General features: G+C 47.1%; 1 protein-coding gene across 1 annotated transcript; it reads left to right on the top strand.

Annotated features, from left to right (window-relative positions):
- Window positions 1–24: 24 nt before the first annotated feature.
- On the top strand, window positions 25–6,341 carry eif2s2 (eukaryotic translation initiation factor 2, subunit 2 beta). The gene is made up of 9 exons (XM_084479902.1): window positions 25–148; window positions 742–925; window positions 1,314–1,414; window positions 1,866–1,998; window positions 2,360–2,460; window positions 3,303–3,451; window positions 4,712–4,768; window positions 5,116–5,201; window positions 5,465–6,341. The coding sequence occupies exons 1-9, from the start codon at window positions 134–136 to the stop codon at window positions 5,638–5,640; spliced, it is 1,002 nt and encodes a 333-aa protein (XP_084336028.1). The 5' UTR covers window positions 25–133; the 3' UTR covers window positions 5,641–6,341.
- Window positions 6,342–17,677: the final 11,336 nt, after the last annotated feature.

Raw genomic sequence — 17,677 nt, 5'->3', positions numbered from 1 at the left:
ACTGACGTCACCGTCGCAGCTTCACGCATGCGCCCTGCGGTCTACGCTGATGCAAGAAAATTCAGGCGCAGCGGCACACGGGAACAGAGGGACAGACACTTCTCCGCTTTCTTGATCATTTAAGTCCGCAAACATGTCGGGAGACGAGGTGAGCTACCGCCCTGACCCGCGCCCGGGTCCGCGCACACACACACACGCACGTTCGCACGGGTCGGGCGGAACCGCATCAAGATGTCCGCGTTGATCGTGTTCCTCACCGCGGCCTCCGGACCCGCGGCTCTCATGTCACCCTGCGGCTCACATGGCTACGAGCTAAAGCAGAACGGGGACGTTTTCCCCCACTGGAGCGCTCATTCAAAAGTCAATGGAGATAAATGTGCGCGGCAGACCACGCCGAGCCGTGTAGTCAAAGCATATGTGGCGGATCGGCCGTGTCAGGGACGATGTGCGGATCGTACGAGACGAGGATCGGGGGTTATGCCGGCTAATGCTAACGCTAGCTCCCTCTGCTAGGAGCACGCTGATCTACAGCGACCATCCGTCTCCTCCGTAGAACGATGGGTCGTTAAAAGATGACGACCCCCCCACGCCAACCGTAACATATTGCCACAATGTGTCACAAAGTCTATGGACGACCCTCATTAAGATGATTAACCTTAGTAGTCATCCACCCATATGTTTGACTTGATCTTAATGTATATCTTTTCACAATGGGTTTTTCTGTTCTGCCTCTTTTCGTAGATGATCTTCGACCCTAACATGACCAAGAAGAAGAAGAAGAAGAAGAAGCCCTTCATGCTGGATGAGGAAGGAGGAGACGGGACGGCTGGAGAGGAGGCCAAGGAGGTGGAGGCCAAGGAGGTGGAGCCCGAGGGAGGAGACGATAGGGAGGTGGACTTTGAGGAAGATGAAGGCAGGAAAAAAGGTAGGCACTTTAAATTAGAACAATACCTAGTCATTAAAAGTAAGAAAGCTGCAAAAAGGTCAGGTGCCTAGATGAATGCAGTATTGCCTGTATTACTTACGATATATATATTACGCATATTCTATTGTCTATATATTCTATTATCCTGATTGTTATCCTTTTTGTATGGATATATTTGACATCTGATAGATGCACCAATTTAATCTGTGATTTCTTGGTTACTATATAGATGTCACTAGATGAAATGCCTTTTTTTCTTTAACTACTGTTAAAGAAAAAATCTTTTGTCAAAATGTCATCATTGTGCCTGAGGTTCAAGAGTTTCTTACTGTCAGTGGAACCCTCTATGTGGATGAGCCAGCTTTATGAAAACAATGTCCTCTTTCAGAGCCCTCTGATGACCTCGATGATCTGAACTTCCTCAATCAGAAGAAGAAAAAGAAGAAGCCAACAAAATTCCTTGATAATGAAGTAGAAGTTGACATCAAGGTATGTGTTCACTGACGCGATGAAGAATATGTACTGCCATCTCCCAGTATGAACTGTAGAGGTTACTGCCATCTCCCAGTATGAACTGTAGAGGTTACTGCCATCTCCCAGTATGGACAGAAACCCAGAAATCCCTTTGACACTGGGAGTTGACATTTCTGGGTGGATTGTTTTAAAGCTTTCTAGAATGAGAAATATCTGTCGCCAAAATACAAATAGATTCCTACGGCAGCATGCACACGGAAACCTACCAAATCCTCACGGGCCAAAAAGAGTAAATCCTCCTGTTGTAAAGTTTCTCCGGTCCACATACGCACTAGTACCTTCTGTCATAACCTCGTCCGGTAACCGTGAGCCTTTCACCCAGCGTATCGAAACCACACAGACACATCCTCTCAGACACAGACACACAGGCACGCACACGCACACACTGACAGGGTTCTGTCCCCAGGGACTGAAGATCGAGGGGGAGCAGCCGGAGCCCATGGAGGAGGAGGACGTGGACCTCATGCTGCCCGCCAAGAAGAAGAGGCACAAGAAGGTGGAGTTTGAGGAAGGGCTGGAGACGCTGGAGAAGGACGACGGTGAGCAACCGCACACAGCTCGACGCCGGGATGTCACGTAGCGGCGGGAGCTACTCGGACGACGCAGTCGGCCTTTCCTGTGTTTAAAATACCAGGCCAAATGATGATACGTGTGTGTGTGTGTGTGTGTGTGTGTGTGTGTGTGTGTGTGTGTGTGTGTGTGTGTGTGTGTGTGTGTGTGTGTGTGTGTGTGTGTGTGTGTGTGTGTGTGTGTGTGTGTGTGTGTGTGTAAAAACTGTCAAGGGAGATGATTGTGTGTTTTTAATACAATGGGATTCCATTGCGCCTTCTAGTATATGTCCCGCATTGTTGACGCGTGCCGCTGTTGACTTTGGCCTTCTCTCTCGTCATATTTGTTCAGTGCTGGACGACGACGAGGGAAAGAATAACGATGGAATCTCCTTCAGTTCGTCCACCGGACCCGCCTGGGCCGGGACAGAAAGAGACTACTCATACGACGAGGTACGGCTGCTGCAGCCTGGTCTATGCACCATTTTAATTCACTCATAGCTTAAATTTAGGTGGACAATGCTAATCGATAAGTTATTTCAATAATGTAATCAATAAAATCACATCCTATTACTGATATACTGTATTCTACAAAAAGAATGCTGGCCGCCTGTACTTCTTTGTTCACAAGAGTCTTGCTATCGACATGGCCAACCCTCCTACTCACGCCAGCCAGCCCAGCTAGTCTGCGTCACACAGTTGCACAGCCAGAGTGGACACAACACAAATTCAGTTAATTGAATCCTGGAATCTCCCGCCTACTTAAGGGTTAGGGACTATATATTTTATTAGTATATGCTACACGTGAACCTCCTAAGATGGCGCAATTTGATTGGTTCACTATCTCATGATTGAGATCTCAAACTCGGGATATTGTTTTCATCTCAAAATGCGCGCGTGACGGTCGTCTCGTCACGCTAATACAAGCAAACCGCTAATAAAAACAAATTATTTCCGGCAAAAAGTGTTATCTTGTTTATTTTTGGAGTGTTCACGTGTAGTATATACTAAAACAATTATTCCCCACTATTCACCTCGCCTTCTGAGAATAATTGTTAATTATGCACAGACACGATGTAAGAAGACATGCAGCGATAACTGGGTCTCATTTGTGTAGTGATTTGTGATGTTGATACATTTACTGTCAATAATACCTATGCGTGCCCTAATGCCAACGTCGGTATCAGATAAATCTTTGCATTGGCGCACGTCTCAGTGCGGTCTGAGTGTAGTGTAGCTGACACCGCGGTGAGCCTACCATGACCCCCGTCTCCCTGCCCGCTCTCTCCTCTCAGCTGCTCAACAGGGTCTTCAACATCATGAGGGAGAAGAACCCGGACATGGTGGCCGGGGAGAAACGCAAGTTTGTCATGAAGCCCCCCCAGGTGGTCCGGGTGGGAACCAAGAAAACCTCGTTCGTCAACTTCACAGACATCTGCAAACTGTGAGTGGACCCCCCCCCCCCCATCCTCAGTGGGTTCTTGGATCATCATGTGTTCCGGAGATGTTCCGATACAATTTTTTTTCCCTTTCCGATTCATGTACTTGAGTGTCGGCCGATACAGAGCATACTGTGCATATACTAGAGATGCTCCGATCAGCATTTTTGGGCCCGATCACCAAAATCATGATCTGCCGATTGCCGATCACAGAATGGCAGGGGAATGGGAATCTTCCATATCTTTTATATATAATCTGGATAGCAGGCAAGCACCAGTTTATGTTCCAATAGACTTTATTTTTTCTCTTTGGATCCCCCCGTGACTGAATCATGTCACTCAATGCGTTCATCAAAGCCTCCGCAGAATGTATATATATGCATATATATATATGTATATGTCATATGCGATACTGAAATGTGCCTGCGCACATACTGCTGTATTCACGGTACTGAGATGTGCCTGCCACATACTGAGCTATGCAAGTGCTCCGTAAACTAAACTGAACCTTAAAATGCCTCCTTTGCCATCATTACAATGACCCAGTGAAATCCTGGCGGTGTAGCACAATGTTTTAGACGGGAGAACTCATGCTGCCACAGGCAAGCAAGAGTTCTGAAGGAGAAGGAAAAAAAGTTGAGCCAGTAATTTACGTCAAGTGATCTGCTTTTTTGATCAGCGCTTTTGGGGTTCTCCGATCAAGCTATTTTTAGCCAATATCGGCCAATCATGATCGGAGTCCAATCAATCGGAGCATCTCTGGTATATACCGATGCAGAATCTAGCATTGTGACTACTGAGAGCGCTTGTTCTTATTGAAGGGATCTCTTACGATGACAGGAAAATGTCTAGTCGGTCGGTTCTTTTCAGAACTAGATTATTAACATTTATAATCTACAATTAGAATAACACATTTGTATTGTTGTAGTGAAGTGTCAATGCATCCATGTTTTTCCCACTTGGTAGCTCGACAACCTGACGCTTGTCCACCTCTGAATGAACGCAGCGTAACACCGTAGTGTTTGACGTCCTTCACCTGTGTACTAAAGGAGCTAGTCATGTGATGGCATTGGATCGGCACATAGACTTGTGTACTCGCCGATACTCAATACTGCATTTTAGGCAATATCGGTATCGGAACAACTCGAGATGGGAATGATGATTGTGTGTCTGTTTGGCCAATGTCTTCTTCCATTGCCAACATGTCTGTCTCCATGTACGGGCGGACCTGCTCATCTAATGTGGCCGTGTCTGTTTTTTCGCAGGTTGCATCGTCAACCTAAACATCTCCTCGCTTTCCTGTTGGCTGAGTTGGGAACAAGGTATGAGCCGTTTGCTTTGGATGTTTTATCAGTTATTGCTAAAAAACGTTATCAGTCTGCTGAACCTTGTTGGGTTTTTTCCCAAATGGAGTCAAATATTGATATACTCTAATCTGCTATCACCTTCTGCTGAAGGCGATTTGGAAATGTAATGGTCTTTGTGTAAACACCTGTGTAAATACCTGAAATAGAAACCACGAAAATGTTTCAGCCAAGAATAAAATGTGGTGTTCATAATATCTGGAAAATTGGCAGCTTGTCCCAGAAGAGAACCAATAAGCTTGCTGTGCCTTGTGGCTCAGTTTCAATGTGATTTTAATTTTCACTTCTTTCCTCCTCACTCTCAGCGGCTCCATAGACGGAAACAACCAGCTTGTGATCAAAGGCAGATTCCAACAGAAGCAGATTGAAAACGTCTTGAGAAGATACATCAGTAAGTTGTTTCTACAGGCATGCAACCAGACGCACAAGTCTGTCTGACTATTTCCTTTATAAAAAAATAAAAAAAATGTATATGAATGTTAACGTGACACATGATTAACCCAGATGGGGAAAGATGTTTTCGAATGATGTGCTCTCTTTGATAAATGTCACTATTCATAAAATATTGCAGTTATGCTACATTCCCATTGCCGATGTAACGCATCAAAACGCCGTCCTCTCCTGACCCGTCTCCTCCCTCTCGACCAATCACAGAGGAGTACGTGACGTGTCACACCTGCCGCTCGCCGGACACCATCCTCCAGAAGGACACGCGCCTCTACTTCCTGCAGTGCGAGACGTGTCACTCCCGCTGCTCCGTGGCCAGCATCAAGACCGGCTTCCAGGCCGTCACCGGCAAGCGAGCGCAGCTCCGCGCCAAGGCCAACTAACCCCCCCCACGCCGCCCCCCCAGATCTGTCCACGACTCTGGGCGCCGACACCCTGCCTGGTGGGGGAGGGAGGGAGGGAGGGAGGGTACAGGTGGATCTGTACCGTACCCCGCCCCCCTCTGTGTTTTTGTAACTGGACTCTGAATCAGACTGAGGGGGGGTGCGTGCGCCGCACTGGGCGGAGGGGGAGGGGGGGGGGGCGATCGAGAGCGGAGAGGCATCATAAGAGAAGGTTGTGTGTTCCATAAGACCGCATTTGTCGTCACCACCACCGACGATCCTTGCCATATGATTTTATTAGATATTCTTCTGTCGTTCACCCCCCCCACCTTGCTGTGATTGGCTGCTTGATCCCTCTGAAGAAAGCCTGACTGACGCCCCCCTTTTGTGCTTTTTATTTTGTTGATTTGTAATCTGACCACATCTATTAAAATAACTGCGTTATTAACCAACGGAATAAACAACTGATTTCTCCTGCACACACACACACACAAGGCCGGGCACCGCAGGCCTGGCGGCGGCGGCGGCGGCGGCGGCGGCGTTCCGGTGACCCACATTCACATCCCGGCCGAGCTCACCCCCGTCCCCCGGGAGCGTTGTGTTCGTCGCTCTCCCTCTCTGTACTCGATTCTCATCGCTATCAATACTTCACCTGTAGTTTTTGTTCTGTTTCTTCAATGAATACAGATACTCTTCAACGATATTGGATTGATTCCTTTTTTTTCCCCCCTACTTTGACTGGAAAGTTGAACGTGATTCATTAAATGGGTGGGGGAGACAGAGGGGTAGCAAGTAATGTTAAAACATTTTGAGACTCAGTTTGGCTGGATTTATTGGGATCCCAATGGATTCACAGTTTCAGGTTTCAGGTTTCAACACTTCACCAAAGGCCAGTAATTCTGGTGGTTGAATGTGGACCTCTTGTTTTGATTTTTTTTTTTTGGTTTGAATGGCCACATTATTGTTTTGCTTGTGGTGAACAATGAGGTTTAGTTTAATAAATCACCTCTTGAGAAGGAATTAATAGGACTGGGCGTTAAGAAATTAAGTCATTTTCCGCAGCTTAAAACAATTACCGGGTTCCATTGAAGCAATCTGAGCCTTGATTTATAGGATATAAATAATACTTAGCCAGGCATATGCAACAATGGGTAAATGCCGTGTATTGTGAATACTTTTTTTTACTATTTATATTATGGATTTTTGCAGCAGACCTCCAAAAAAAACAATCTATCATAGTCACCCTCAATTTTGAAAAAGCGAGAAAGTCGGAAAAGCATTTTTTTTACGAATACAAAAAAGTAGTCCCTCCTGGCTGCCTGCAAAGTGCGCGGCGGTTGCTATGCAACACACTAGCGTCCTTCAGAGAGAAGGCTAGGCTAAAGACGGTAGCTTGGTTCGCCGGCAATTTAGCCTACTATCGAGTTCACTCACCGTGTGCCTATTGCTTTACAACATTTCCACCCTCTCCATCACTCAACATGTTTTTAGGCTTCAGTGAACTATGCTATTGCTTTTATATATAAATAAACAGTTAGTTAGGCGCGGAGTGATACGGAACTCTGTAAACTGAACGGGCGTCATAGCTGTGTGTATACGCTCAATATACAACAGTTGGGAACCAATCAGATCGCTTGATTTAAGCCACCCGTTTCATTATACGCCGTCATTTGCATGCAAAACGGCGTTTAAAGGTGACATATTATACCACCAGGTGTGAGTGTAATTAGCCACTACAAGCCTTTACGCAAATCGGCCTCTTCTGTCATCACAAGTGGGCATGTCCACCTGGCTGTGTGCTGGATAGATTAGTCTACCAGCCGACCCAGTGGACTGTAGCAAACGTTGCTCATCTATCTAGGTGGACACGCCAGAAGAGGCACATTTTCAAAACGGCTTGTAACTACTAATCACACTCACACCTGGTGGTACAATATGTCACCTTTTAATACGGTGTAAAGTTGGTCAGAACGCTGTTAAAGGTGCCATGACATGCCACCAGGTGTGGTGTGAATAGCCGTCACAATCATTTTGGAAGAATCGGATTCTTAAGACATCACAGGTGTGCGTGTCCACCTAGATGTGTGGAGGATAGATGAGCAACGTTTGCTACAGTCCACTGGGTGGGCTGGTAGACTGATCTATCCAGCACACTTATAGGTGGACACGCCCACTTCCTCCCCTTATGACGTCATAAGGGGCAGATTTCCAAAACAGGCTTGTAGCGGCTAATCACACCACACCTGGTGGCATGTCATGGAACCGTTAATTGCGGCACATTCGGCTTGGCATACTATTGCAACTCCCTGATGCCGTGCAGCTCAGAAGTTTGACGTCTGACGGCTCGGCGGGGAGACGCCAACATGCCGCAGGTTTACATCGGACACCTGTGCAACGGCGTCCAGGAAAAGGACGTCCGGTGCTTCTTCGCGGGATATGGAAAGCTCACTGAAATGTTTAAAGAACAGGTGAGTTTGTGATCTGACATTAAGCAGGAGGACTTATCGTCGCATTAAAACATGAATTCGCTCCATGAAGTGATAACTTTAGACTAGTGCCGTCCAGGGCGTGTTGGTCTGACCTGCGTCTGTTCTGCACTACAACTCCGACCCACCCACCCTCCCTCTCCACGGACCAGAGCCACATGGTTTCGGTTCTCTTCTGATCCCAGATTCGGTTTCGTGGATTTTGACGACAGCCGCGATGCGGACGACGAGGTGAACGAGGTGAACGAGCTGAACGGCCGATACCTGTGCGGGGAGCCGGTGGTGGTGGAGCACGCCCGGGAGTGCAGGAGGGGCCAGGCCTGTGGGCGCAGTAAGTCCCGGTCTGTTGCAGGACCTCTCTCCATCTCCCTGCTCCCCTTGTTGGGTGAAGGTGGAAATGTGGATATCACGCACGCATGCACGCGCGCGTGTGTGTGACGCTTTGGAATTCTACCTCATTAGGGCCACCACGGTCAACTACTTGTGCAGCGCATTATGGTTTCTACCTTCTTCAGCTTCTTAATGATCCTGCTTGCGTGAATCATGTCATGGCCTCAGAACTCAAAGTGTGCATGCACATTGGTTATTCAGGTTGACTATGAACCATGGAGTATTTTTTTCGGGCAATGTTTAAACTCTTAATTGCAACATTTTCTTACCACTAGATGCAAATGAACAAGCTATTTAAATAAAAAGGGTTTCCTGTAGCGGCCCCTGGTGCGTTTGGTAAAAATCTGTATGATCGATGTCAGTCTTGGTGTGGAAGGCTTTGACTGGTTTATGATAGCTGGCAGGCTGATCTGGCCTTCATGTGTTTTCATGGCAGAATGAACGGTTCTTGTAATGGCTAAATTATACCTAGTGGTAAAACCGAGCTCTCTTTGACTCAAGGAGTCGATGTTCAGTGAAGCGTCTAAAAATCAAGGATAGGTGTATCACCCATCTTGACAGGAAATACAAATCATACAAAAGATCTCAATACATTTTATTTTTATTTCAAAGCAAGTTAAGTAATTCACATGTCTACTAGTGTTTTGAAGGATTGTTTTTTGTATTTACCTGCATGCACGCTGTACAGTAAATTACAGTAAATATACAGTACATTTCTTTACCGGAAGATTGAAACGTTTCATGTGTATCATATCTATCTAGATCATATCTATTTTCATTTTAAACATTAACAATGTCCTTAATGTTTCAATTTGAAAGAGGCCACCTGTGGCTAATTGTCCACTGGGGCTAAGACGACCTATCCCCGTGAGCCCTCGGCGTTCACCTTTACTGTGTGTGTGACCTTTGCCCCTCCACTTGACCTTGGCTGACCTAACCGGAAGCCATCATGACAACAGCCTTTTGCCAATCGACTGGGGGTGATGGTGAGGGCTCCCATTGGTTTCTATGTTGACAATAAAGTCGAGGGAATCTAGCCAGACTCCTGGCTCTCGGGGCGGGCCTACCGCAGCCAGGTGTTTGTGTTTGTTTCCTCTGTTGGATCCAAGTGTCCCGTGACGGCAACCTATCACAAAAATGCATTATTTTTGGTATTTAATTTATTTCTTCCGGGTGCAAAGGTATTTGTATGGAGAGCTTCACGTTCCCTTGGTTTTAATGCAGGGAAAACCTGTTTTGATTTTGGTTGACGCAGATCTTCGTTGTCGGGAACTGACCCAGGGAGTTTTTGTTTTTGGCAGAAAAGTCAGAAGAGCTGAAAAGTGCAGACTAAAAAATCCCGGAACAAATAAATAGAGGGAGGGTTGATGGCTCGAATCCCAAGGTTTGTCTGGACTTGTGAGGGGAGGGGAGGGGGGGGGGGGGGGAACTGGGATCCTAGTCCCAGCGTCCTGACCTCTTCATGGCAGACTATAATCAACAGTTAAGTTTCCTCTCTAAACCCCCCCCCCCCCCCCCCCCCCCATGTATATTTCTCTGTTCTAAAGGCGATGGAAACAGCAGCTGCAGTGACGTCGGCAGAGATAACTATTAGATATTAATAGATCTACTATTCTAGATAGGCAGTCATGCATCTGGACGGAGCACCGCCTCATCGTACAGAACCTGTCCACCCGCTGCAGCTGGCAGAACCTCAAGGTAGGACCCCCGGACAAAGACCAGCGTGAGGGTGCCAGGGTGAGGGTACGCGGCCTGACGTACCGGGCCCGACGTTCCCTACCCTACGTTCCCTACCCGACGTTCCCTACCCTACGTTCCCTACCCGACGCACGCGTGAACTATAATGAACTATAATATACTATATATATTTTTCTGAAATCATCTCTAGTTGTATTTCACTGTAAATATTTGAGTGTTTGCCCAATCCTGACGTCGTACCCTGTGTACCTGCGTCGCCTCGCCAACAGATCCCGTTCCCGTAGCAACAGGAGACGCCGCCGTTCTCCGCCGCGCTCCGGCAGGAAGTCTCGCTGCAGGGGCAGCAGGTTCCTCTCCAGGGCCAAGGCTGCTCCGGCCACTTGTCCAGGTCCAGGTCCAGGTCCAAGCCCCACTCCAGGTGCCGCTCCAAGGCTCGGTCCGGACACGCCTCCACAGTCGCTCGCCATCGCGGGCGTGAGGCGGTGCGTTGCAGTCTCTGGAACCCGGGACGGGTGCCCCACTTTCCCCGCCCGTTCCAGATCTGGATCTCAGGATTAGAAAGGAATTGTGTGCACACTGCAACACACACACACACACACACACACACACACACACACACACACACACACACACACACACACACACACACACACACACACACACACACACACACACACACACACACACACACACACACACACACACACACACACACACACACGTACGTGCACATCGCAAAACATGTACTCACACACAGACACGCACATGACATTACATCACAGATGTGATGTACATCACATGCTCCCCATGCAGTCCATCTATGAGCAGTCTGTGCTCAGACAAGCTGAGAAAATCTTGTCTGACCAGACACATATTCTGCACACAGAATACCAGCTTCTACCATCAGGTAGACGCTTCAGAGTCCCCACTTGCAGGCTGAACCGTTTTAGGAATTCATTTGTGCCCACCTCAATTAAGATCCTAAATGCCCCCAGGACCAAACAAACTGTGCAACTGTACTATTGATCATGATCCATGGTATAATACAGTGGGCGAGGGAGGGTTTGGGTGGGTGTGTGTATGTGTGCATCGCACTGTTTCTTGTATACTGTGTATATGTTATATGTTGCCTGGGGCCTATATGTATGTATTGTCTGTACCTGTACTGTTATTACTGTAAAGCAGCTTTATATGACAGCATTGGAGTCCAAGACAAATTTCCTTCCAAGAACAATAAACTGTATCTTATCTTATACATGCTTTCCTCCGTTTCTTGGGTTTTCCCCACACGTCCAAAGCAGTTGCCATGGCGTTTTGAGTCTTCAAATGACAATTTTGTCAGGCATGAGTCAAGCATTGCGTTCATCACTGAGCTTGCTTTCACATATTTGATTTTCTGTCTCAAATAGTTCAATCCCACTGGATCGGTCAAACCAATTTGCTTTATTTTGAAGAACCATAAAAAGGATCGCAGATTTTTAAGGGATGGTTGTTTTGATAATGGTTTTCTTTGTTTCTTATCATACATGGTTCTTGTGTGAAGGGCAGTCGATACATCCAACACTGATTATCTTCGACAAGTTAGTCACTTTTTTTCTTTTGTTTTCCCAATATTTTTGAGTTTTTAACTAAAGATAACGGCATTGAAGAATCGTGCAAGAGACATTTACTCTGAATCGGAGATATTCCTAATTCTTTGTTTGGTTATTTACATATACATTTATGGGAGTATCGGATTGGCCTGATTTTTGTTTCATTTGAAAAATGATTTTATTTGAAAATGTTATAGGCCTATCAATAAAAAAACGAGTCTTAATATAAACGTGTGTTTATTCCATACATGAACGGGTTAGGTCTATTAACGTGACCTATAACATAGCAATTATACAAGTTGTTTATCAGTAAGCGTTCATTAATTTCAAGAACTAAATGGCGACATTTGTGGACAGGGAGGCCACCGCGAGCAGATGATTCGGTAAGTGGACCGTTGCAGACCTACGCCAGTCTATGAAACGACGGGCAAAGCGATCGATGCTGAATCGCATTATCCCACCCTATTCCATCTCCATGCATGTAAGCGGTTTCAGTCGGCTGAAGTCTAAATGTGACATTGTATGAGCAGTGACTGTACATCAGGCTCACGCATGCGCTTTTGGAGACCCGGAGCCGCAGGAGATTGAGCTGGTAAGACAAATTTATTAGCAAAGATCAATTTATTTATGTTGTGCATGTATACGCAAAGCCCGGGTGATGCTGGCGTCTTCCAGATGGCGTTGTATTGCACGATGTTCGAGTGTTTATTCCGCGGGTTATGTATGCAACGCATGCATATGTGAGAAGGGAAAAGACTCCACCATAAAGCTATTTGGGGTTAACAATGTACAAGGAAACGGGTTTAATTGACCTATTTTCTAACAGTAAGTACATGGCCCGCCGCAGACAATGAAAAATACAGTAATGACACTTGGTTTTTGCGGTGATTCGCCAGTAAAATAATTCTCATTCATTCTGCAGCCAGCCGGGATGTAGGTTGAAGGGTTAATATTGAGTAAATGGGTTTTCTACTGTGGGCTTGAGATGCGTCCTGTATACGCTTGCTCCTTCTGGGGCGCTTTGATTCCCCGCCATTTCAACGTTGGCTATTAGCGTGTTTTTGGGGAGATGGCTGTCATTGTTTTATTAAGTGCAGGAGTGGGAGCCATTTGAAAAGTCACTCGGGGTCATAGACTGGATTTTGATAGTGCATGTTTTATTTAATGTGAATGGAAATCGTTTTGAAATCAGTTAATGGACATCAATAATTGCATTGCATCCACCCATCCAAATTGAAGTGCTATTCTTTCTGTTCTTCGTCTATGCACACTTAGTTGACATGGCCATTTTGTGAGAAGAACGGAGAAAAAGAGAATGCTTTTCTTCATTTGGGCCATTTTGACCAGTTTAACCCTTTCCTCAGAGGCGTCATCGGTGGACAATCACAGGTGTCACGCCTAATTATCGCTCTGCTGCGGGCAGTAGGCCTGGCCTAAACTAGGGAAGCTATAAGTCTACTACACATCCCCTGGTGCATAAACCTATTATTCGTGTTGTGACACCTGTGATTGATGCAATGATTGTTTTTCTTTTCACTTCGTATTGTGACCCATACAATGTTAACACACACACACACACACGCACACGCACACACACGTCTTCAATTCATTCAACCTTTCCATCTCAAACTGTGACCTCCACATCCGTCGTAGTAGGCAGTATGTGACTACAACAATGAAATGACACAATCATGGATTAAGCAGTGCTATTGTAACGGCTAATTAAAACAAACAGCCGTTGATTGTACCCATTGTGATAGTGCTGGCTGGCTGTTCCTCAAGAGAGCGCACGCATCCGTTGGTAGGGCTGCTGATTGTTTACTCGCGGGGCATTGTGTCCCCCCCCCCCCCCTCCAGCACTCCGGAGGGAGGGGAACGGAAGGGACCCCGCGATGAGTGCCAAAGCCGACATGGACGTTCCAACCAAAGAGCCTGACCGTACGCCACCAGACTCCTCCACCTCCATCTCCTCCTCCTCCTCCTCCTCCTCCTCCTCTTCCTCCTCCTCCTCGCCCCCCACCGACACCATCCTAGTGTGCAGCAAAGAAGGGACGGCCAAGTGCCCTCCTCTTCCAACTCCGCCACCTCCTCCTCCTCCTCCTCCTCCTCCTCCTTCTCCGTTGCCCCAGACGACCACCTCCACCCTGCTCCTTCCAGGTGAGGGGGGTACTGGCCCCGGTTTGTTGGTAGCATGCAGCCTGGGTGGGGACTCTCACTCTGTGGTTCTGCATCAGGATGCATGGGGAACCTTAGGGTTTTCAACAGGAGGGGCGAGAGCCTATTTGGGCACCTGGAATTTGGTCACGGGACCAAAATGTATAGGCTGGCTTCTTCTCTTTTAAGATAAATAAATCATTTATTTGTTTCTTGCTGTGTGTATCTAAAGCTCTTCTACTTGATTCTTCTTTTCCCGAACCAAGCTGTAGTCCTACCCGGTCATCAAAAGGTGGAGGTGACTTCAGCCACTGTGGTGGCAGAGTCCGGGAAAGTGGGCGGGGTTATAGAGGCGACCACACCCACAGCCCAAGTGGGCGGGGCCTGCAGCATCGTCCACGTGTTGGAGTGGAAAGAGGGGATGACTCTTGTGCCCACGACTAACCTCAAAGTAAGCCTTTCTGTCTCTGCGTTGTGAATGTAATGTTGTCGTGCATGTTCACAGAATAATATAGAATTATTTATTAATCCATTGATGCTGAATCGGTGGCACTGTGTGTGTGTGCGTGTGTGTATGTATGTGTGTGTGTGTGTGTGTGTGTGTGCGTGTAGTTCTGCGTTAGCGATGTGGGAACACTGAGCACGTTGATCGCCCCGGGGATCGCCAGCAGCACGCCCCAACCAGCCGCCGGGGCTTCTGGGAAATCTGCAACTGCAGAGGGAGCCGCAGTGAACACGCCAGGTAGGCGCACCTGAACCGGGTCACATGGCCTCACGGGGCTCCAGTTGTTCACTTAGCCCACTGTGGGAGTAATGGTTTCCGCAGTGATTACTACGTTACAGAATCTAGAGACAACTGGGCTACTTAGTGCTTTAGAATCTCAGTGAATTGATTTAGTTGTTGTTGTTGTTTTTTTTCTGTTAATCAAGTGCATATTTATATTTGGGTGTAAACATTGAAGTAGGCAGTAAATGGACTGGTTTGTATGTGCGTTGACTCACACACTGCTCAGCCACAGCCTCCATACCTAGAGGAACTCTCCATTCCTTCAGGCCCGGCTCCACCAGATCAGATAAAGTAAGATGAATGGGCCAATTATGGTCCAGTGTTACCACTTCCTCAGTACGATAGTGATTCAGAGCATTTGTCATCCAATACGAGTACCAATAAGATCCCTGTACAGACTTTACCCAAGGTCACGGAGAGGTCATCGGAATGGAGGTCAAACACTAAACCTCTGTGTGAATCTGTTCAATGTTTAATATTTAATGTGGACCCGGTTTTAGACCCATATCGGACTAATTCTACAATCGTAAAGTACTTTTTCACGCGTGTTTAAACTCAAAGTGCAGTGCTGGTACTTTGCATTTGGTATCAATTCACAATATATGTTCACAAAAAGAAGATTTATTTAGTTTTTCACTTCGGGGAAGTGCTAAATGAGCAAAATAATGTAGTTATACGGTGCGCATCCTGTGCTTGTATCCTAAGGGGTGGACCTACCTAGCAGGCACCCTGACACAAGGCAGCAGGGGATTTGAACCGGCACGCTGCCAGGAGCGCTGGCGTGCCACCTGGTGTATTCCCCTTGTGGCGCGTGTGTGTGCGTCAAATGAAGTATTTCGGTGCGTGTGCACAGTGTGTTTCCAGAATGTGTATCTGTTATACCAAGCTGTACTATGTGAATACAGTCTTCGAATGGATTTACTGCTACTGTTGTATTCCAGGGCGTGTGATCGTTGCGTTACTAAACTTGCTCTCGCTGTTCTTTCTAAGACGCACAACGTCTTTACACGGATTTGCTGCATGCCTTCCCCACTTGTTCACTTATTTGGGGGGCCAACCGACCAGTTGCCCTTAAAGTGTTTATCGTCCAAGTATGACATATACACCCCACAGAACGGCGGATACTGGACGATTCTCATTAATGTCTATTCTTTTCCACAATCTGTGCTTGAGAATAGATTTCTAGATAGATTTAATCTGTCAGCTGAACTGGTCTGTTGAATTGGTCCGCTGTTCTTATTGGTCGGTTGAATTGGTCAGTTGTGATTGGTCAGTTGAATTGGTCAGTTGAACTGGTCAGTTGAACTGGTCAGTTGAATTGGTCTGTTGAACTGGTCAGTTGAACTAGTCAGTTGAATTGGTCAGTTTAATTGGTCTGTTGAACTGGTCAGTTGAATTGGTCAGTTGAATTGGTCAGTTGAATTGGTCAGTTGTGATTGGTCAGTTGAATTGGTCAGTTGAACTGGTCAGTTGAATTAGTCTTTTGAACTGGTCCACTGTTCTTATTGGTCAGTTGAACTGGTCTGTTGAACTGGTCCACTGTTCTTATTGGTCAGTTGAACTGGTCAGTTATGATTGGTCAGTTGAACTGGTCTGTTGAACTGGTCCGCTGTTCTTATTGGTCAGTTGAACTGGTCGGTTGTGATTGGTCAAAGCTCTGCCGTTTCCATGGTCCCCCTCCAGAGGTGTCAGCGGCCCCCGTGGTGGCGGCGCGCGGGGCCCCGGTGGAGGCGGTGGAGGGGGGGGTCCAGGTGAAGGCTGAGGCCCCGACCGGACCGCGGCAGCAGAACCACGAGCCCAGAGCCCAGAGGACCTACCCCGAGGAGCTGCGCCGCGAGCCCCTCACTGAGAAGTACTGAACACTACACAACATAACACAACACAACACTACACAACACAACACTACACAACACAACACAGCCCAGAGCCCAGAGGACCTACCCCGAGGAGCTGCGCCGCGAGCCCCTCACTGAGAAGTACTGAACACTACACAACATAACACAACACAACACTACACAACACAACACTACACAACACAACACAGCCCAGAGCCCAGAGGACCTACCCCGAGGAGCTGCGCCGCGAGCCCCTCACTGAGAAGTACTGAACACTACACAACACAACACAACACTACACAACACTACACAACACTACACAACACTACACAACACAACACAACACTACACAACACAACACAACACTACACAACACTACACAACACAACACTACATACACAACACTACACAACACTACACAACACTACACAACACAACACTACACAACACAACTCTACACAACACTACACAACACTACACAACGTACACTACACTACACAGCACAACACAACACAACACTACACAACACTACACAACACTACACAACACTACACAACACAACACAACGTACACTACACTACACAGCACAACACAACACTACACAACACAACACTACACAACACTACACAACACTACACTACACAACACAACACTACATACACAACACAACATACACAACACAACACAACACAACAGTACACAACACAACACAACATACACTACACTACATACACAACACAACACAACATACCATAACATAACATACCTAACACAACACAACATAACATAACATACCTAACACAACATAACACAACCTAATATAACATACCTGACGAAACATAACACAACATAAAATAACATAACACACCTGACATCACACAACACAACACAACACAACACAACATCAGAGTCAGAGCCAACCTCTCCCAGGTTGGCTCTGGTGTGGGTTCTGTCCTCCCCATCAGGACCACAGTACAGAGAGAGAGATACCGTCCCTCCACCTGGTCAATAACACACCACTGTCTCCTCCCCCCCCTCCCCCCCTTCTCCCCCGTCCCCCTCCCCCCCTTCTCCCCCGTCCCCCCCCCCCCCCCC

Source organism: Micromesistius poutassou, assembly GCF_964030765.1.
Source record: "Micromesistius poutassou genome assembly, chromosome: 15".
NCBI lineage: Eukaryota > Metazoa > Chordata > Actinopteri > Gadiformes > Gadidae > Micromesistius > Micromesistius poutassou.
Note: the sequence above shows the minus strand (reverse complement) of the source record. Positions and strands in the feature narration are given on the sequence as shown.